At 43.7% G+C, this 22,696-nt stretch overlaps 1 protein-coding gene across 1 annotated transcript; it reads left to right on the top strand.

Moving 5' to 3' along the window:
- Positions 1–451: 451 nt before the first annotated feature.
- LOC146191881 (alpha-tocopherol transfer protein-like) lies at positions 452–22,681 on the top strand. Its single transcript, XM_084600388.1, has 6 exons — positions 452–572; positions 4,850–4,998; positions 8,664–8,915; positions 16,759–16,952; positions 20,353–20,463; positions 22,505–22,681. Exons 2-6 carry the CDS (start codon positions 4,866–4,868, stop codon positions 22,679–22,681), a joined length of 867 nt encoding a protein of 288 aa, XP_084456514.1. The 5' UTR covers positions 452–572; positions 4,850–4,865.
- Positions 22,682–22,696: the final 15 nt, after the last annotated feature.

The following is a 22,696-nucleotide window of genomic DNA, read 5'->3' as shown; positions in this document are numbered from 1 at the left end:
ATATATATATATATATATATATATATATATATATATATATATATATATATATATATATATATCAGTTCAGGTCAGTCGTTCAGTCGTGTCCGACTCTTCGTGACAATATATATATATATATATATTGTAAATTTACACCTGACGTGGCACATTGCAATTTTAGAGGCTCATTTTACCCCTGACCCCGGGTAAGTAAATTTATCTGTCTCTTTTTTAAGGCAAAAGTAAAGGGTAAAATCAATAGCCGTTAGCCTTCAGCCTGACACATGCTTTCGTTTTTTGAAAGTTCAAGCACACCGGAAAGGTCGTCTGCCGGAGAACTGACAAGTACAGCTGCAAAACAAGATAACAGCGTCACTATCCTCCCTGCTGTGGCCAGCTGGCGGTGTATGCGGTAAGAAATGTGCCTGTCAGAGTTAGGCAAATTCTAGTGACGAAAATTGCAGAACTTCACCGGTACTAGCGCTCTTTGTCGTCCTACTGGGCTCGTCGCTGGCCAGCGTCCCCACAGTTTTTGTTAGAAAACTTGTGCGCTCATCTGCATAGCTTGCTGCCATCCTAAAATGTAGCAGGTAAGTGTTGCATTCATATTAGCGCTTGTCGTTAAAGAAAAGGCAGCTAATATGTGCATAATAATAATCTACATAGCAATTATATTGCAAAGCTGGTCCAACGGGCGTTGAGCGCTTACTCACTGTGTGCTCAATCATAACTCTAAAGGCAGTTTTGATTCCGAGATATTTTTTTTTCTACAGGCCTAGCAGGTTCAGCGTTTTTCATTCAGATGATTGCTTTCCATTGAAAAGGAGAACGTTACTTTGGACTTAAGCCGTAGCTTCTTGGAAAACAACTCACTGTACCAAGTGTCCAAGCTAACTATAGGAAAGGGTTGAAAAATGAAACATTTGAGATAGGCCCGAGAAACCACTCGTATACAGCTTCGAGCCATCTGGCATACCACAGGCAATTTTTTATTTTGCAGTTAACTAATTAGTAATTAAGACAATCTTTCTAATTTAGTAAGTATTGCTTTTAAAATATAAATATTATTTGCAAAGTTGGAGACACGTTCTTAAACCCCCCTTCCATCTATTTCCGATAAAGAAAGCCTCAAGGGTATCGTTTTCCTAAGCTCAAAGGAAAGCCCACGAAATACAAAAAATATCACGTGACTAAAGCATTCGTGCTCCACGATAGTGGCGCTCTTAATCTTGGTTTGAGTGAACGAAATTAGCTGTGGCCGTGACTCGACAGCCCAGTCCCAAAGGCCGATATGTTGGCGGTGGTTCAAGCCAGCGCGGTGAGCTCGCTGCGACATCCATCACGTGCGGCGACTGCCTGAAGCGGACGAAGAAAGCAACGCAGACATATAGGCCTACCGCTGCAACGAGGTCGTGTAGCCAAAGCCGCAGCTGAATTCGTTCACTGAAACCCGGGTTGAGAGCAGCGCAATTGTGGCGCACAAATGCGCCAGTCACGTGATATTTGTTTTTTCTATTTCGCAGGCTTTCTTAAGAGCTTGGGAAAAGGCTTTCTTTGTCGGCAATAAATAGAATGGGTGTTTCAGAAGAGGCTCTCTAACTTTGCAGATCACATTTACTGTGTAGAGGCAATAATTAGAAAATTAGAAAAATTATCTGAAATACCAAGTAATTAATAGCAAAACAAAAAAAAAATGCCTGTGGTGCACCAGATGGCTGGCAGCTGTATACATGTGGTTTCTTCGGCATACCTCAAATATTTCATTCTTTAACGCTTGGCTAAAATTAGCTTGGTATATATAGTGTGATACGCAATGACATAACCAGTAGCAAAACATGTGCGCTGCTATGCGAGCATGAGTGAGACAACAGGACGAAACCGCGTCCGCAGAGCAAGCTTTTCTGCGGTCAATCCGAAGCGCAGTTAACTTTGTTAATGAGTGTCAGAGGGCGAGTATTACAAGCCACAAAGACTCAAGTTGGGCCACTCGGTCGCAAATGAAAAAGCATGGCACACACTGCCTTATTGAAAAGGGGTTTTACGAAAGTTACTGCAGCCAATGAAAATGAGTGCACGCGCGCAGAGCACATGCCCACGTGGAGTGTATTTGACAAAGGTAAGCAGGCTGCGAGGGTTGTTACTAAGTCTTTTCTGGGAGCATTTACGGCGCCCGCTAAGATCGCAATCTGCGTAAGGTAAGTGAAACCACTGCATCCACCTTTCGAGATGTTTTGGTCTCCAGGTGGGTTCGTAAGAATTATATACCTTAGAAGCAAAGGCCGTTCCCTGTTTACATTCGGCAAATATGGTGCACATCATGGCGATTTCATCACTCCTCAAATATGCTTGAACGGTTTATCTGTGCCTTTTAAAGTACGTGAAAATTCATCCGAGTAGGATTTATTGAGATTACACAATCTTCCGTTCTGACGGTGAATGCCTCAGTGGATAAGAAATGATTCCCTGTCGCACTGCATGGCATGCTGTCAACTTTTTTTTTTTTTTTTTTTTTTTTTTTTTTGACGAGATCACGCTTTCTGTGAATGTAAAAACGTCGATATCAAAACGCGGCTCCTCTCTGCCATTGCATAGCTTTCGTGGTTCGGGATGCAGTATATTGAGTAATTGAACGTAAATGCTAGTATTTTCGCTCCTTCTTTAGGCGGTAGCGCAATAGACTGGTTCGACCTAAAGTTGGTGTACCCCAGAATTGAGATATAGAGCAAAAACGCGTGTCTCAAACATTTCGAAATGAGTACGCACGTGATTTCGTGTTGAAGGTGCGACGCAACCGTTTTTTGGGCAGTGTTCACGGTGACGTCATGCCATTTCGCTTCCCATTTAGCATCCATGTGCTAGTGAAGTTAGAGGCTATTTTGCGACAGGGATTCGAACCGAGGATATATGCACTTACGACTGTCAACAATGCAAACACGGGGGCCAGTTGATTGATCATTCTGTGGAATACTGCGCTACTTGATAGACAGATTCGCGTGTCGTCTTCCATTTGTCTCTGTCTATCAAGTAGCGCAGTATTCCACAGAATTTACGACTGTATTACATTAATTGTAATTGAAGGCGTCCATCGAGAAGTCTGACAGATAATGCGCCTTCCATTCCCCAAAAACCATCTTAGGCAACAAAATTAAAATATGCGCTGAATCAAAACACAGTGTTGAAGGCGCTATCGTGTCATCTCCTAATGCGAGGATGTGGCGTCCCCCTAATGTATTACCATTCCCATGTATTGCAGGACAACCGTCATTATATAATCAAGACTGGCCGTGTAGTGGGGTGGAGCAGGGGGGAGGGGAGGCAAGGGTGGAATTAATTCCTTTTTTCCGGTCTTAAAATATCTCAATTTCTTTAGAAATCCAATGCGTCCGTTGTTGGTTGTTTTCGTGTTTGCCACCAATCCTTTTATATCTGTGCTATAGGCAAGAGGATCTAACGTCGTCCTATTTTAATAATATCGGTGAAGTTGTGCCTATTCAATGATCGTCGTTGTGCTACTTCATTACGAAACAGTGGCATTATTTTTCTCTCTAGAGTGCATGTAGGCGCTGTCTTCCGATGTGTACAATATGCGGCCACCCAAAAAGCATGTGTTAACTAGTGTAGACCTGTCTAGTTTGAAAGTCATGACACACTCCCTCACGGGAGGCGTCCGAGATCCTGGAGGGGCCGATGTACTTGCTCCAAGACGAAAAAACGCTAAGCCGGGCTTTTCACTTGTGTGCAATGGCCACAAGTAAATGCATGCGATGTTTCTCTCGCAGATGCGGTAGGTCAGATTGGGCTTAACATAACGCGAGGACAAATCACAATGAATTCAAGACCTCATTTAAATGGCACATCTTTGGAGAATAGGGGATATATTATGACATTTGGAAGAAGTGGCGCCACTAATCTATATAAATACCTCTGAGTGCCTTTATGTGTATAACAGATAGTCATCATTTGTGTCAGCATGTCTGTAGGACCTGCGCATAGCATCCTGTTACAGGATTTTCCACGTATGAACTCGAAAGCTGCTGACTATTAAACCCAAAACTTCATAGGAAGCAGTGTATCTGACGTCACGCACATTGACTGTAATAACTGTCAATGTAGATCAAACATTCATTCGTGTTTTTCCGACCTGAAAAAAAAACATAAGCACAATAGGTTACTACCAGCGCTTTGAAAACAAGGGTCGCTTTTTGTTTTTTCAGTTTGGAGAACGCAAATTCACTCGTTGTGTTTCAACGGCACATTAATGACTGATACCTAACCCCTTTTTTTTATTAAACCAATTTTCCTAGTAAATTATGTTTTCATTCTTTTTCGCCAAACCGCTGCATTGAGAGCATTCACAAATAATTGCCCTTCTGTGTTGGCAGGTGGCCCATTATCAAAGTTTCCTTTTTAGCAAGCGCATCGAAGTGATCTCTCATGCTCTGTGCTCATCTGAAATTGTACCTAGCCGTACGTTTCATTTTCTAACTCGAGTGGACTGTTTTCAAGCCCTTCAGATGTACCATGACCGATATTCTGATAGGCGATATTTTAACAGCAGCTTTCAGACATAGATGTATAACAACGGGATATATGCTTACCACTGCGCAGTAGTATAGAATGCTGAACGAAGTTTAGGGTCTTCGGAGTCAAAGTTCTTTCGTAAAACAGACGTTCCAGCATGAACGCCTTTTTACGTGTTTTCTCCGAACCTGAATAAATAAGGAACAAGGAAAGTTCGCACGCCCCGGCTTAGCATGACAAATAAGAACTGAACTGTGAAACTCAAAACAGACCAAAAAGAGGCAAACCCGTTTAGCAACTCAAACTGTCGAAAACAGAGCCCCAAAAATTTTCCTCTACTAAACAGGACTGCGGTTGTGACAATGGCAGAGGCGGCTAACACACCATCTCAACAAAGACCGCATCCTAGTCTCGAAGAAACGGCCAGGCTTGAACTTGGAGAGACACCAGAAAAGAAGAAGAAATCCCTGCTGCACTTACGTCGACTCATAAAAGGTATGCTTTCTCTATTGATGCCTTTTTCTGCATTGCTTATCGTGTAGTAATAATCTTGACGCTAAATGGTAGAATAGTCAAGCTCAGAACCTACAACTCCACCAGCAGTAGCACAATGAACTGAACCGTCCGTGCTATGGCTCCGCACCACAATCCGCATCTAACGCCACGAAGAACTGAGCTAGAGACTATTTTTTCAGTATTACCTTGGCCATCCGACAGAGCCTTGCCAGAGCGATAACAGCGAACCACGTTACCTCATGAAGGACTTGGACCCACGCATTGAAGCATTGTGCAACAATGAGTTGGCACGAAATGTGTTCAAACGGTATATACTACTCTTACCTCCAATACTTGAACTGAAAAAGTGTTCAGTGCGTCGGCTGATGTATTCGCGAGGAAAGGGGAAGACATTAATGACAATTTCCAAAACCAACTGCTCTTCAAAATTAACGCCGTTTAGATATAAAGCATCAAGCAAGCCGTTGTACTCGTTGTAACGAAGACGATGAAAACAGCGTAAGCCACGGTCCTTTTTCCATCGCTGGTGGCCTGCGCACAAGTCTCCACTGTGATATTTCCGGGCCTGCCGGCGGTTCCTGCCAGGTTTGTCTTGCCTGTTTTATGTGCCTCTAGTCCCTTTACTGTGAGTAAATCGCATATTCCTATCTTTTTTTTTTTCGGCCTCTTAACTCTAGTAGGGTCGTCTCTCAGTTTCACTGCCTCAGAACCGGCGCCGATATATGCACAAAATTTGTCATCGCGCGACAACTGGTGCTTGCAGATACTGGCAATGCTTGTTTATTTTGTTACCAAAATGTCTGGGTGCAAACTGGTAGCGAAGTTTCCATACGCGCCCATGCATGTAAGGTTCACACTACGAGTTAATCAATTCACTATCGTTCTACCGTACGCTAGCCGTCCCTATTCGTACAATTAATAAATTTATTGCATTGAAAAGGCGATTGCCTCGAGTTCGAAGCACGGGTACGCTGGGGAGAATTTTTATTCGAAAACGAAGTGCCTGGAAAAGTTGTCAACCGTTCTTTTGTAATTGTATGGCTGCGCTAGAATGGGTGGTAATGAGTAATCATTCTCTGATTATAATGTAAAATTAACTCAGCAAATTACGAGCCCGTTGTTCAAGGGAAACGCGTTATATATGTGTCATGTCGAAGGGTTTAGCAGCTATCCCTGTAGTAGTGGTATTCTCGCTGCTGCGGAAACAATTTATAACTAGTAGTTTGACCTTTCATTCAGCTTGTGCAGATGGAAACGAAAAATGCTCTGAGGTATAGGTTTAATTAAGCACGTAGCGGTGCCTGATATTCCGGCAAATGGCCTTCGTTACACTTTGCTTCATTAAAATCTGCATTGCTATGTTCCCTGGCAAACAAAACGTGTCTGAATAAGTTACCTCATTTCATCTGAAATGTATTTTAAGGTTTCTTTATTATTTATATGATTACGTTTCGTTTCTTCATTACTGATATACTGAGTTTGACTATTAGGTTTCAGTGCATTGAGTACCACAAAAACGTCCCGCGCTGTCTTCCTCCCCGTGGGCCTTTTTATTGCTAAAGATATTCCGCATGCCATTTCGTTAACGGCGGCGACAAATATAGTATGCCCGCTCATAGTTTAGCGTATATGCGTGATTAATATTTTTTTTCTATAGCTTTTTCTTCTTTTCGTCAGATCTACATAAAGACGAGACATCTGAAATGCGCGAATCGGTGGAGTCCGTCAGGCAGCACCCAAAGACCCCAAGTTTGCATAACTGGAGGATGAACACCTCAGCTTACATTACTTTGGAACAAATGCTAGAAACCTAGTAGACAGGATGCATACTTCGAAGCCATTTGCAGAGTTGATGCTATGTTTTGTCATTATTTTTATTGAGATAGCAATACTGCGGCAGGTTTCGGCCCATTGCGTCGTCCCGGGAAGGGCCACGTTTGACCTTGAACAGCCGCGAAGAAGACAAAGACGAAGAAGACGACGACGACGACGACGACGACGACGACGACGACGAAGAAGAAGAAGAAGAAGAACGCTCGGTCACCGGCAGCTAATGATTTCGCTCCCCATTCGGTTCAGCAGCATTGAACCCTTCTCATTTATATGTGGGCTGGTAGCTTACTCTCTCGCGTCACACTCTTAAAGGATGATCTTATTGTCCCCAATAATATAGCACCTTACACTGATGGAGCGTGATAGGGGAGTAATGTAGCAGGCAAAAGAAGCTTTCGCCGTTGCTATCGCAATTCAAGTAGGATTAACCAGAGTTAAACCCCAACTAATTTTTACAGAGATTCTGGCTAACGAATTCGAAAAGATGAAACGGCAAACAAATAAATCAGTAAATAACAGTCAAATATCGCCATCAATGACAATAAACGCTACTGTGTTCGGCGCGAAAACACGCTTAGCCAACTTTAACCGAGCTATGGACGCTATATGAAACAGATTTATATATATATCGAGGCCGAAGGTGTACTGCAACTTCCAGAGTACTGAGGCAGATATTCACCACTTGTAGGTTTACCGGCGCTGAAGACAACGAAATTCGCCAACTGGTAGCAATGGGCCTCTAGCCAAACAATCCGTCATCTTATATTGTTTGGACGATGGAGCCATATCATCCTTCCCTCTTGAACGTTATTAGATCGGCCAACCAATTTTATTTTATTCATTACCCCCGTTTTCGTTTCTTTTTTATGTTCCTTATTTCCTGAGGCAATAAGCAACTACATAAAAAATGACCAATCGTGAACCACCGTGACTGAATTTTCATGTTGCGTCACAATATATTAAGAGCGCAGCTCTTTGGCGCCCGGTCCTGGGTTTCGCGTCGGCGTTGCCGTCGGCGTCGCCGTCGGCCTCGTAACCTGTTCCGCCCCCTTTCATCCCCCAAGTTCAGCCCTCCTCTTCCTGCGTGGCGCCGACCGCGCGTGTTATCTGATTGCTGCGCGCGCTCCCCCGTTCGTGGCTGCTTATACCCCCTCCCCCTTCCTCCCTGCGTGGCGGCAAGGGTGCTCTCCGGTTACCGAAACGCCGGCTCGCTATCAGTGGATCACGGTGCAAGCATCCCAAGCCGAAACGCAGAGTCACATTCTCTTCACTCGCTAGCGGCGTCAGCGGCATCAGTTAGTCGCGCAACGTTCCTATGGGCCCACGCGCTGCTTCCCGCAACCTTCCGATAACTCAATTTCTCTCTTCATTTCTCCGATCACAAAGCTTTTTTTCATGACAGCCAAGAACTGTTAGTTTCATTTCTCCGACGCCGACGCCCACGGCGACGCCTACGCGAAACATAGGAACGGGCGCCAAAGAGCTGCGCTCTACAAAATGTGACACAGAGTGTAATAATAAAGAAAGCATGGCCAGTCAAGCTTGCTCGCACCGTAGCTGCACTTTCAAGCCGCAGTTTGCAATATAAGTGACATTGACTTCCATTTGGTGGCAATTTTACTCAACTAAATATTTTGCCTCTGTTCAACGTTGAATAACGTCGCATCTGTTTAAAAAGCCAGTGAAATTCAGAATATGACGAAATTATGGAGTGCAGATTACAGCTGGTGTAGCATGAAAAAATGAATCTGGTAGAATGCACCTTCAATAAAAGCCTCCAGACATATTACGCTCTTCTCACTCATTTTCAGGAGCTTCATCTCTCAATATCCCTACCGACGACGAATTTCTGCTGTCGTTCCTCCGTGCCCGGGAGTACCGCGTCGAAGAGGCCTTTGAGACGGTTAAAAAGTTCTGCCTGGTGCGCCGGGACCTTCCAGAGTTATTTGAAGACCTCACTCCGGCGAACGTCCCCATCAGGACAGTTTGCCATGACAACGAACTTGTGATGGTCTCCTCTCAACCGGATGCATTTGGAAGAAGGATGGCACTCGTAAGGCTAGGTTGGTTTTGAAGCAACTATTTCTTTTCCGCAAATTTCACGGTCATGGGTTCTCCCTCTGCCGCGTCACTCCGCGCTGCGTCAATATAAGCTCCAACTCTTCATCGTCTCCTTCAACATGAGTAAAAGCAGCGGTATTTTCACTGAATGTTTCTTTTTAGTGTGATATTAGCAGTTCCATGAATCCGAAAGCTGCCCTGCGCATCGCGGTGATAATGAAACATTGGGAAGAATGAAATGCTTTCTATAGCAAGACACGTGCTGTAATAAAACACCGGCTATATTGAAACATGGCTGTAATGGAACACCCGCTATAACAAAACACCACTCGTAATGAAGCACTGGCTTTCGCAAACTAGGTAATGACACTCCAATGCCAAGTGGCAGGGGTTGGTGTGTAGTAATGGTCTTTGGCTTAGCGAAGTTACAGGTTACAGATTGCGTTAGTGGTAGCAGCTACGCAATGCATATTCTAGAATCTAGACTGCGGAATGGAACAAATGAAGAGACGATAAAGATCGTTTGGTTTGGTTTGTGGAGTTTAACATCCCAAAGCGACTAAGGCTGTGAGAGACGCCGTAGTGGGGGTCTCCGGAAATTTCGCCCACCTGAAGTTCTCTAACGTGCAATGATATTGCACAGCACATGGGCGCCTAGCTTTTCGCCTCCATCGAAAAGCGGCCGCCGCGGCCGAGATTCGATCCCCCATTCTTGAGCGCAGTAGTCGAGCGCCCTAATCACTGCACCACCACTTTTTTTCTTTATTGCCTAATTTATTACCAGATTTTAAACATAAAGAACAAATTACTCGACACAAACACACGCAGAATATTACGCGACAAATACACAACATGGGTTAAAACCAGTATCTGGCGATCCAGAATGACTTTCAGGCATGCAGACGTTGATGCGAGGAAAATACGGCAGTATTTTCGTGAAGCCCTTGCGAGTGTTATTGAAGTTTTCAAGACACAAGACGAAGTGCCTGAGTGGCTTCCGAGAATGGAAGTGTTGCTGCAAATGCCTGATTTGTAATGGATCGCGCAACACAAACCACTGCACCACCACGGCGGGTCAAAGAGACGGTAGAGAGAATGCTATCGATTTTCCTACGCGTCAATCCTATTCATCACCGCTATTTTTTCAGTTGTTTATCTTTTTTGAAACGCTTCCCAACTACAGTCTATAATACACAGATTGTCGTTATCACCATCATTATTGCTATTGTTCTGCATGCAAAGTAGGAGAAGTATTTGAGATGGAAGAAAGGTTCAGATTTAAAGTGCGTACAAGTAGACTGTTGTGAAACGTTCTGCATTATAGTTCCGCCTTTGGCGAACGCCAGCCAGAATGTCTTCCACCCTTCCCCTCGTTGCTTCTTTCCCCCCTTCCCCTTCTCCCGATCAGGCTATATAAGCCGGTTGTTCGGCCTAAATAAACGCCTTTCCACTTCGAGCGTCCGTCTGTGGTTCATGGAAGCACGAAATTAACGCGCAATGCGCTTACTTGTGATGTACATTCGCACTTTTTTTTTTCTGTCGGCCTGTCATTCAGCCTTTGTGTGGGAAGAACACAAATGGAATGGAACGGCTGAAAACCTGAAATGTCTTGTCAAAACATATGTTCGGGTAATCACTTCACTATATTTATTTTTTAGCCGTAGGCTGGCAATATCTGTGTGCTTTCATGTTTCCGGGAGATTCCAAAAGATAGTGGCGCACACTATAAACTACCTATCTCTCATTCAGTTCAGTTCAGTCGTTCGGTCGTGTCCGACTCTTCGTGACCCTATGGACAATGTCACGCCATGCTTTACGGTCTCTCACTATCTTTCTAACATCACATAACTTCATCTGCAGTGCCTCGAGGATGCCATCTAACCATCGCGTTCGCTACCTATCTCTCATTAGTGTGGTATAATAAGCCCTGGGTTATTAGAGCATGAGCTCTATGCACCGTGCTGTCCTGCCGTTGCCGAAGTGTGGTGAAATTTTAACGGGCGAAGATTCACGCTTGATCAAGAGCTTTACATTTCCGTTTATCTCACCTCATGTTGCTTTGAAGTTTTCCACAAACTATATCTTTTCTTCATATCTTATCTGCTTCTATGAGTTCAGTCCTTCTTTTTTCTATTAAATTGCTTGCTTTCTGCAGTACTGTCTACTCTTCGCACTTCAACTCCCAAGGTCATTCACTTCTGCTTTTGACCTTGAGCCGAGAGATATCTAGTGTTGGGCTCAGGAAATTCCGGCCACTTCTGTTCAAGGTGACTTTGCGCGTGGGACCTTGGGCCTGGAGACGCTGTAGTGGAGGGCTCCAGAAATTTAGATCGAGTGTGATTCTTTTACATGCACTGACCACGTGACTAGGTTTAACAGCTTTCCAACCTTTACAACCTTTCAAAACATTGCAACTGGCGCTTGGTTTCTCAGTCTCGCAGTGGATGATTTTCGTGGCGTCCCAATACGTCAACGTTTACTCACAGACGTGAGGCTGATGTGTATTGTCAGGGTTAGCAGAGCTTACGTTCGATAACTTGCTTTAATAGGAATAAACCACCGTAACTTTTATTGCTTCTCTACATCTTTTAGAGCGCAGCTCTTTGGCGCCCGTTCCTACGTTTCGAGCCGTCGGCGTTGTCCTTCGTAACCAGTTTCATAAGTAAATAAAGAACAAATAAAAAATTAAAGAGCACTGCAGAATCTGCATTGGAGTATTGCGAAAGCACGGATGCTGCTGTAGGTTGTTGTTGTGGCTGTAGGAAGAAGGAAAAGAAAATGCACGGGCCTACTACTGGCTCTGTATACCTGAGACACCTCCGTTGCCTCGTGCGAACAGAAGAAAATATAAAGAAAGAAAAAGGAGAGGGAGAGAAAGACGTGCGCCGCAACAGCCATCGTTCAGCGCCGAAGCGGTGGCGGGTACAATGACGGCCTACAACAGATAAAAATTCGGTGGCAGGTTAGCCCCCGCCGCAAGCGACGGTGACCTACCTACCCCAGCCCCATCAGGGCCAGGACCAGCCATCCTCCTCTCGCTGTTGGTTACTTCTGGTTGCTTCTAGTTGCTTAATTTCCCCACCGGGATGGTGCGGTAGTAAGACGCCCGACTACTGTGCCGGAGTACCCGGGCTCGAACCCGACCTCGGCGGCTGCGTTTCGATGGAGGCGAAAGAGGCGTCCGTGTGCTGTGCGATGTCAGCGCACGTTAAGGATCCCCAGGTGGTCGAAATTACTCCGTAGCCTTCCACTACGGCTCCTCTTTCTCTCTTTCCACTTTCACTCCCGCCTTCCTGCCTTCCCTTACGGCGCGGTTGAGGTGTCCACAGAAAACAAGTGAGACAGTTACCGCGCCTTTCCCTTCCTTTAAATCAACGTAGTTGCTTAATTTACTTCTGTTTACCCATTTTAGTCTTTCAGGTAGAACGAAAGGAAGAAGATGGTTTGTACGGTATAAAAAAGAAGAACTGAACAAGGGTAAATAGGGTACGCCTCAGGTCGCAGATGAGCCAACGTTTCGACAAGTGGACTTGTCTTCGTCTGGCCCAATTTGAAAGTACCAAATACTAAAATGGTATAAAAAAAGAACTGAACAAGGGTAAATAAGGTACGCCTCAGGTCGCAGATGAGCCAACGTTTCGACAAGTGGACTTGTCTTCGTCTGGGCCCAGATGAAGACAAGTCCACTTGTCGAAACGTTGGCTCATCTGCGACCTGAGGCGTACCCTATTTACCCTTGTTCAGTTCTTTTTTTATACCATTTTAGTATTTGGTACTTTCAAATTGGGCGCTAATTCTTTCCTATGTCCTTTTTCGGCTCAACTTCCGGTTGCGTAACGTCACATTTTTGTCGTCACCTTAATTGACTGATTTAATGAACTATTTTAGTATTCGATACATTCAAATGGGGCGTCAGGCCATTAGCTAATGAGACCATTTTCGCCTTTACTTTTACGTTCTTTGCCTCCAATTATTCACCTAATTAACTTATTTGTCTAATTATTTTTGGAACACAACATTTCGTCACCCTCTATCGATTGACACCACTCATTAACCTCTACAACTTCTCAGTTACTCACAACGCCTTATATATATATATATATATATATATATATATATATATATATATATATATATATATATATATATATATATATATATATATATAGGATGCCACACAACTTACCCGATTATCTATTTTATTCTAACAACAGTTTCGGACGATAGACCGTCCTTCTTCAGGGTAGAATTAAGAATATATATATATATATATATATATATATATATATATATATATATATATATAAGCAATCGAGCCCGCTTATAAAAGCCGCCTCTATAGCCTTTATAGGCCACGCGCTCGCCTATTACGAACAAAAGCTGAACTATCGTCAAAACGTGTATTAGCCCTTTCGACCCTGGATTTTTAATTTTTTTGGTAGATTTTTTCCAAGATTTTATTTTTATCTATATGGTCCAACAACCACGCTGTTAAAATTTATTTGCTCAGGGTGCAAGTATTTATAGATTTAGAGACATGGTGTCAAAAAAAGGACATCAGGGCTTAATGGTTGTAAAATGCGAAACGAGCCACTTTGGTTACCGCTAGTGAAAACGAAGAAGAAAATGAAATTATATTCAATCTTGGAGTTCGGAGCAGCCATAAAGCAGTTTATCTACTTTACGTTTGTGTAGTTTGCTATTTTGAAGAATGGGCTGAAAAAATTCCGTTTCATCCATAGCCCAATGAAGCATTGATGTCTGTTCTCGAAAACAAAAAAACAACGTATATGGGAGGCGTAATTCCGTCTTCTCAACGGTAGGGTCCCGCAACTTCTTTCTCGTCAGGGGTTGCCTCTGAGCGGGTTAAACGGCGATTGTTACAGAGAGATGTGTCTGAACGCAACCTAAAGGTAACATACACTCACTAAAGGCAGGAAATGATTACGTTGAAAATAATTAAATAGTGTAAGCGTTGTCATTCTGTTGTCTTGCGGCTGTGTTCACGGCAGGTTTTGTGGGTATTAAGAATGAAAAACATCACATGGTGCAACCTAAAGGGGAACACCCTCCAGAAAGATATTAAACAAATTTCGAAAAAAAGTACAAACACACGATTCGAACATACATTTTATTAGCCAAGTGCTCAGGTAAGCAATGTTAATCCATTGCGCCAATGAGGCAACGTGTACGGTAGGCTTTAAATGTGTTTTTATTCATTTTTAGAATATTTCCACTATCTGTCGCCAGGTGACGCTGCTCAGAGGACCCTACCGTTGAGAGAACGGAATCACGCATATGGGAGCGCATTTTATTCGTGTTGTTAAAAAAATAGCAGCACACACTGGGTTGGTTCCAGCATAGAGGGCAGGCACACGTCCTTCACGTGCGGTGATGCCAGCCGGTGGATGGATGGAATACAGGAGCGTCCCCTTTGAAACGGGATGGTAGCAGCGCCAGCTGTTGTCCACGTGTCACGCTAGCTTCCCCACGCCCCCTAGTGGTGTCCACAGGAAGGAGCGAATGGCAAAAATGTTCAGTAAAAGCTTAACTTCAAAGCTGAATCTATTCTCACTGTTATTTTTCATGTTGCTGTTAACCAATATTATCATTATCAGTGCCTGGCTTGATTCCAAAATTAGTGCTCTTGGATAGGAAAAATTTCAATTCATCATTTTTTGAACAACAACTATACAATCAGTTCGTCTGCCGCAAATAATAATTGATGTCAGCAGTCAAGATCCTGAATAATATAGACATATCGGCAAAAAAAATGAGAGGAAGCTGATTTAGAAACCAATCCCTAGCATCACAACCGTTGAGCCCTGATGGTGTCAAAATCACACATGCACAAAACATGGCCTAAAGGGGCCTATACATATTCAGTTGTATTTAAAATGTGGGTAAAGCTTAGAAAGGTGTTAAGCAAAGGATCTAAACATATCAGTGCAAAATAATTCATGGCTAATGAGATATAAATTTAGCAATTTGCGATACTGTTACTTGATTAGTAATGGCTCACCACGCGTCGTTTCTTCTTCCTCCTCACACCACACTGATTTGCACAAGAGCGGCAATAGTAACATCGACAAAAACGGGGATCCTGAAGCAATTAAGACAGTAATTTACAGCAGTTTTTCGCCAGTTCCTGATGCAACAGTGGAACATTGGTGTTGCGGTGCCAAGTGGCGACACCAGGGCCGAAAGGGTTAGGGCTACGGCACTGCGTCTGAGATAAAACGGGCAGCCGTCGAGGCGCTGATCAGCCATAACTAACGAGGCGGCCTCGTGAAATCGCTAAAGATATCCGAGAAGTTTGAAAACCGGTGTAGGTTTTCAAACTTTCAACTACCCGGTCAAATGGAAATCGGATCTCTCCCTCTTGCGCTGCTGATGCATATGCAGACAGCCTTCAGGCCCCCCATACAGTCTGCGTCACACTTGTATAGCGGACAGTGCGAACCAATTTATGAACGCTTTATTCCAACACTCTCTCGGGGCTTTCGGTGAAAAAAAGCTGGCTCCCACCTGGTTCGTAGGTCAAAAAGGAACGTTGCGTCAAGATCCTGGTAGCTGCGGAGAGGTGTATCTTAATTTGGAGGCCTATATACTGCTCAAAAAAGTATTAGTTGCTCGCTCAAGCTGGGCTCCCTGCGGGGACATGTCTTGTGGTAGCTTCAAATCTGGATACGGAAAAATTAGTCGGAACGACAAGGTTTTAGGGCTTCCCACAAAGACCGTGAACAGCTCAAGCGCTTATACGTCCCCCAAACGGCTCATCCGTAGGAAGTGCCTTGGCCAAAAGTATGTGACTAAGCTTGAGATATTTCAAGGCAGCTTCTTAAACATGCTTTAAAGGTACAAACGCGCGTGGCGCACTGCGTAAAGGAATAAACACTGCTCTGCCGTGACATTGTCTTTTTGGCTATAACGGGGTAATTCCACTTTAGATACAGCGAACGCAATCAGAATGGCCATCAGGTTCGCTATAAATGGGCTCGTACTTGGTAAGGCGCGTTTAAACCCTCAGATGTGGACTAGCGGGTCCCACGCGTCACCCGTGAAAGAATACAAGAACCTCAAAGGCAGCCTCAACGAATGTAAAGCCGATCGTGAAACACGTACGCCAGGATCCTCAAGTCTGCACCCACGATGCATAAGTTATCGATTAGATGCATAAATAAATTTACGCAAATGCAAATCGCAAAGCCTAGGATCGCACAAGTATCAGAGCAAACCAGCTAACGAGCATCTCCAGAAATACAAATAACTTTCTATCATCATATATCTATGTTTTCAATATAGGGCCTGGTTTTGGTTCAACTGCCCACTTCGAGCGAAATTTCGCTGCCCATTTGGTCCTTCATAACCACTTGCATCAGCAATGTATTTCCAGCATAACGACATGGTGCAGAATAAGCCGCTTAGCAAGAGACAAGAAATGAAACGGAAGACACATCGAGAGATGCAAACAAGACCGGGAAGTGCTTGGTAGATAGTTCGCTCATATTTAGTTGTTGGCTACTTCGAGTGTTTAGAGTGCGCACACAGGTGATTTTAGCGATTTGCTCGTTTAAGGCGGGTGCGATGGAGCAAACAGTCAAAAGCCGAGTCTTTTCTGTGTGCGATGAACTGAACCGATGTGGCGCCCGTGATGAGCCTAGAAATTTATAAATTCATGGGATGCTTCCTTGGCCGTATACAAAATACGAGCCCGATTAAAAGTTTTTAAAAGAATTATTTACACAGTCTGCCCATATATTTTAATTCACAGGAACTGCAGTTATGTTTAGATGCGTCTAGCGCTGACAGTGTTAAAACAATACTGCCCAATCCGCATTACAGGTGCCTGGAAACCGAGCACGTGCTCATTCAGAGACTTGGCCAGAGCAACGCTTCTGCTAACTGGAAGATGTGCTCTTGAGAACGACACACAAATTAATGGCGCTGCTGGAATTGTAGACCTGAAGGGCTTAAGCGTCTACCACCTGGTGCACCTGGCGCCATCGTTGCTGGTTAAACTGGCTCTATCCACGCAGGTAAGTACGGTCGTGAGCTTAGGGCAATATTAACGTAAATAGGCAGAGAGTTTTACCTTCACCTTTAAGTGTGTTAGGTATACCGCGCAGAGTACCTTAGTCGTTGTTCAATAATCATTTTCTGTGCAATCAAAAAGGAACAGCTGAAATAATGTTTCTCCTGCAAGCTTTGCACCAGCCAAGTAAGAAGAGCTGCGTTCTAATCTGTGAGCGTTAGATGAATTTTATAATTCACATTCGAAAGAAGGCAACAGTAAAGCATAACATTAAAGAATCTGAAAACGCAACCTGAGCACCCTCTTGCTACAAGTGTTAACCGCTGACCACTTTCTCTTTTTTTTTTTTTTTTTTTTTTGAGCTCGCGTTGAACACAACAGCTTCAGGATTCTGGGAGATATTTTAATTGTGGGGTAACTGTGGGATAATATAAAATGCCGCTGTGCTCATATTCATGAGAAAGGTGTAATCTTCCCATGACTTGGCAAAAATTTGCTATTACACTTTTTTCTTCCTCTCGCGCGAGTAAGTAAATCTGCCGCAGAAAGCTAGTGAGCACCGTCTTGAATTAACAGTGAGACAGCTGCAGAATATTGCTACGGAGACGACTAAGCGGGCAGTGGCGCGGAGCGGAGCGCTCGCGCCAGGCCCGCTGGCCATTAAAGCATATTTCATCGTCATGTCATCACGTCGTTCTGTTTCTGTTGTGTCACCGTGTTCCATCGCTCGTCATGCCACCACGTAACAATATTGTCAGGTACGTTTTGTGAACGTATTGAAACAAATATCAAAATCAGCCTGCGCGAACCGTTTGCATTCTCGTTACCCCTACGACACGCAGGCACGTGCATACGGCTTGGTTGAACCGTGACTTTATGTGTGGACTGGTAACTTACGCTCTCGCCTCATACCCTTAAAGGATGAGCTTAAGTGTCCCCAATAATGCAGCACCTTACACTGATCGGACGTGATAGGGGAATAATTAGCAGGCAAAAGAAGCTTCCGTTTCCATCCAAGTTTAACCAATACTGAACCAAATCTATCTATAAGACTTTCCTTATAACACCAATTGAGTGCGTTTTCAAGTAATTGTGACACAAGTTTGGAACGTTATAAGGTAATTTATGAACATATCGATAAAAGCTGTCTAAGCTTCTGATGTGTACTAAAACATTGCTTCTGAAGATTGCCCTGAACTAATGAAAATTAATTTAGACACAGTTCTTGTGTCTGTCTCGCCTTTCTACACGTCCCGTCTGTTTGAGCTGTTTCTTTCTTTTAAGTTAGGCGGCTATAGAAAACCAGTGAGGCACATTTTCTTTAATTTAACAGCAAAAAAAATAAATCCAACCGTGCAAGGGGAAGATCTGCGGGTATATAAATTGCTATCGTTATTTTATACAGTATGTGCAAAAATTAAGTCCAATAAGTTTCCCCAAAAAATGTCCAAAAATTTCCTGGAACGGACGTTTTGCTACTCAAGCCTATTTCCTTTATCGTATGCCACCCGCGTCCACCTTCTGGAAAAATCTCTCAATATTTCATCTCTCTCTCTGACTCTCCTGTCCGCGCTAGTGTATCCCCTATGTTGTTCCCCGCATCACTAGTCCTCCTCCGTATAACTTCTTCCTGGGCAAGTTGGTGCATATTGAGCATTATAAAGTTAGAGCGCAAAAACAACCACATAAAGAGAAGCTAACGACACAGCACAAGCGCTCACTACCAACTGCTTTGTGGCTGAAAGGTGGCACCTTATATACGGCGAAAAGAGCATAAAAAAGTGCAGAAAAGTAACATAAAAAAATTTTGATAACTGAACAGACAAAGCACTACGCACAAGCAAGCAAGAAGTAATCAAAATTTAATTTTTTTTTAAATTTTCTAATCTCAACCGTTAGCAGATTTGAGATAGTGAAATTCAGCGTCAAAAAGAGTTATGGATGGGGTGCTGATGCACTCACTACCAGGCTTCCTTATGTGACAGGCGTCTTAACTAACACGGGCCGTCTGGTCTGGACTTCTGCTGAGAATCTTCGTCCGATCAAACCCTGCCACGCATTCTTTTCAGTCACTTACGTGCGCAACTAAATTTGTATACCTGTCATCAAGTTTCTTTAGTTTAAGGGTGTGTTCTCCTAATCGGTCATTGACGCAACAGCCAGGTTGGCCGTCATACAGCTTTCCACGTGACATGGGAATAGAGTAAACCACTCCAGAGGAACAGTTCACAAACGGCGTAACATGGTTTTTGTTACATCCACGTTCTTTGGCAACACAGATGCGTGGGCACAGCTTTGCCCGTTTGTTAGCAGCCGAAAAAAGGACAGCTACGACCTGGCAAGCAGACATGGCGTACTGTCCTTTTCTCGGCTCCCAACAAACTGGCAAAGCTGTGCCCACGCATCTGTGATGCCAAAAAACGTGGATGTAACAAAAATCATGTTACGCCGTTTGTGAAGTGTTCCTCTGGAGTGGTTTACTCTATTCCCATGTCACGTGGAAAGCTGTATGACGGCCAACCTGGCCGTTGCGTCAATGACCGATTAGGAGAACACACACTAAAACTAAAAAAGTTTGATGACAGGTATGCAAATTTAGTTGCGCACGTAAGAGACTGCAAAGGATGCGTGGCAGGGTTTGATCGGACAAAGATTCTCGGCAGAAGTTCAGACCAGACGGCCCGCGTTAGTTAAGACGCCTATTACATAAGGAAGCCTGCCAGTGAGTGCATCCGCACCCCGTCCATAACTCTTTTTGACGCTGAATTTCAATATCTGAAATATACTAACTGTTATCAATTTCTGTTATGTTACTTTTCCGTACTTTCTTCATGCTCTTTTCGCCGTATATAAGGTGTCACCTTCCGGCAAGAAAGCAGTTGGTAGTTGGTAAGGAAAGCGTAGCAGGGGGCGGCAGAAAGTTAGATGGGTGGATGAGGTTAAGAAGTTTGCAGGGGTGAAGTGGATGCAGCTAGCACAGAACCGGGTTATGTGGAGAAATATGGGAGAGGCCTTCGCCCTGCAGTGGGTATAGTCAGGCTGCTGCTGATGATGATGATGACTTGTTGTTTTTCTTTTCGTTTTTTTTTTTTTTTTTTGCACTCTAACTTTATAATATTCGTCCTCAAGTCAGCGCGTGCTAGGAGCGGGGTCAACGGGTTTTTCTGGTGGCAAACGGTTTTTTCAATCAATCAAGTAAATGTTTTCCTGCTAATTTAAGCTAAGATACATCAACTCCTTATCCTTTTAGAACGGTAGCTCTATTTCAGGCACGAACCCAAGCGGCCGTAGGAACTCTTAAGAGATATCACTTTTTGCTTTTAAGCTTATATACTTCCCAAGTATTTTTTAAAGGCGGCAAATGGCCGCCGCAGTTGCTTTAAGGTTGCAATAATTACTTGCAGGATTGCGTGCCAATCCGAATAAAGGCTGTGTACATCGTTAACCATCCGCCGGTGACCGAGTTCCTGTTTACAGCAGTGAAGCCTTTCCTGAACAGCAAGCTTCTCAGCAGGGTAAGATATGCTGGCGCCTCTACTGTATAATCTCCCTTACTTTATCTGGAAGTGCTGTGCGAAACTGCTTTTTCCGCAGACCACACCAACTAAAATTAATAGAGACCGATGTCAAGTACCTGAAGCCTCTGCGAAATGCGTAACTATACTTTTTTTTCTAAAACACAGCATTGCGTTTAGTGACCAATTACCTCGGCAGCTGCCAACTTCTGTGCGCAGCTTTTAATAAAGACTAGTTGCTTTCTTTGCTTTTGTGCTCTTTTCTTTTTTTTTCATTACTTTCGCGCTGAAAACACCAGATGGGCAAAACGAAGAAGGGCGCAATCAAGATGAACCCGCATCAGACAGGCCTTACGTAATTCGAAATTGTACATACTGTGCCGGCGATAGCGTGGTGTATTGCGACAAATCTGCGAGGTCCATTTCTAAGGCTGAGTTTGGCTCACACTGCTGTCGCTTGGACGAGCAAAATGAACGAAGCCACGCAAAACATGTAACTACGTTGTCCTCATGTGTGTGTTGTCAGAGCCGCCCTGACGGCAGAGAACCTTTTGAAGATATAGATTGAGGGATTTCTATTGCGAAACCATTGCTTGAATGGTGGCGTGACTTCGTTCTGTGACCACGAGATTAGAGATAACCAGATAATAGTAGATGAATAATGATAATGACGTAAGACATGCAATGCAATGTACAGATTACTATAGTTACTCATGATAGTGATAATGAAAACAAAGTTAAGAGTGATAACGTAACTCAATACAAATTTTGGCAAACAGAATCGCTTATATGATATGTGATGTTAGGAAGATAGTGAGAGACCGGAAAGCGTGGCGTGACATGGTCCATAGGGTCACGAAGAGTCGGACGCGACTGAACGACTGAACTTAACTTAACCAGATTAGATATGTTACCATTAAGATTACCGATAATAGTGATTGTTATAGCGATAGCTATTGATAATTATACTGATTCGTAATAGCGATAGTTAATGTTATGATTAGAAAAGAACTAGGCACTATTCTCAATGCTTTCTCATTTCCGCATGCAAGCAAAGTGCACTCTTGTAAGTCCGTTAGGTGTACAGATTTTAAATTTTACCCTTTTGTCTGATACGGCCCTAAACACAACGACCAGCACGTCTTTCCGGAAACGATATTTCCACTCTGGTGGTATTAGCAAGCAAATGAACAGCATATATACTATCCATTTAGGTGCGGTTGGTTTATGAGGTTTGACGTCCCAAAGCAACTCGGGCTATGAGAGACGCCGTAGTGGAGGGCTTCAGAAATAACGACCACCAGGGGTTCCTTAAAGAGCACTGACATCGCATAGCACAGAGACGACTTGCTTTTCGCCTCCATCGAAAACCGGCCACCGCGACCGGTATTTCATCCCGAATCCTTGGGCACAGTAGTCTAGTGCCCTAAACACATCACAACCGGTGCCGGGGGTATGGGGGGAGAGATATTGAATGCAACGCAATGGGATATAACGTTTCAAACGACTGCAATTATTTTTCTTGCTGGAAATGCCTCCAAATTGTATCTCCAAAATAAACTTTTATGTAAATTAGAGCAAAATAAATGTGAGTATGCTAGCCTGAAAAACATTTTCAGAAGGGTAGGGGTAGGGCTATACTTGAGGGTATGTCTTTACTGGAGAGAAACTTTCGACAAAATAGGATAATGCACCCATGCAAAGAACAATGGGATCTCATGTAGATAATCATGCCATCCAATTCTCTTTTTTTTTTTTTCAAACTAGCGGCGAGGGGAGTCCGAGTCTGTTCAGATAATCACTGATAAACTCGTTTTCGTAAATCGCATTTCATCTAGAGACCATTTACCGCTCCGCCTCTCCCCTTCCTACTTCCTATTCTGCAGAATCGGTAATTATTCAGATTATAGCAAAACCTTAAAATTTATATTTATTTAGGTCATTCATCATACGCTGAGCTTCTCTGATATCAGTTTCTCTGTTTTGTTCCTTTAAATGACGTAAAATTCAAAACCGCTGTCTTTTCCGCATAACTTTCCAGATCCACTTCGTCGGGCAGGACGCCTCGCAGCTTTGGGATATCTGTCCTCGTGATCTCGCACCAGCTGAATTCGGTGGAACGCGGGAACGCTTCGACTACGACCGCCAGGACGTGTTCCTCCGCAGTAGGGCCGAATTTTTCGAGCGCTTGTACCGACGGTACAACTCGGAGAAATAGTAATTTTAAAATATA

This window comes from Amblyomma maculatum, chromosome 4 (genome assembly GCF_055883805.1).
Source record: "Amblyomma maculatum isolate TAMU_Amacu chromosome 4, ASM5588380v1, whole genome shotgun sequence".
NCBI lineage: Eukaryota > Metazoa > Arthropoda > Arachnida > Ixodida > Ixodidae > Amblyomma > Amblyomma maculatum.
The sequence above is the reverse complement of the archived record's forward strand: the minus strand, read 5'-3'. Positions and strand labels throughout refer to the sequence as shown.

Bases quoted from the DNA above. Each gene is read 5' to 3' on its own strand.
- LOC146191881 (XM_084600388.1), top strand. From the start codon at position 4,866: ATGGCAGAGGCGGCTAACACACCATCTCAACAAAGACCGCATCCTAGT. The intron at 4,999-8,663 runs GTATGCTTTCTC...ACTCATTTTCAG, and splicing joins CTTACGTCGACTCATAAAAG to GAGCTTCATCTCTCAATATC. The intron at 8,916-16,758 runs GTTGGTTTTGAA...TCCGCATTACAG, and splicing joins GATGGCACTCGTAAGGCTAG to GTGCCTGGAAACCGAGCACG.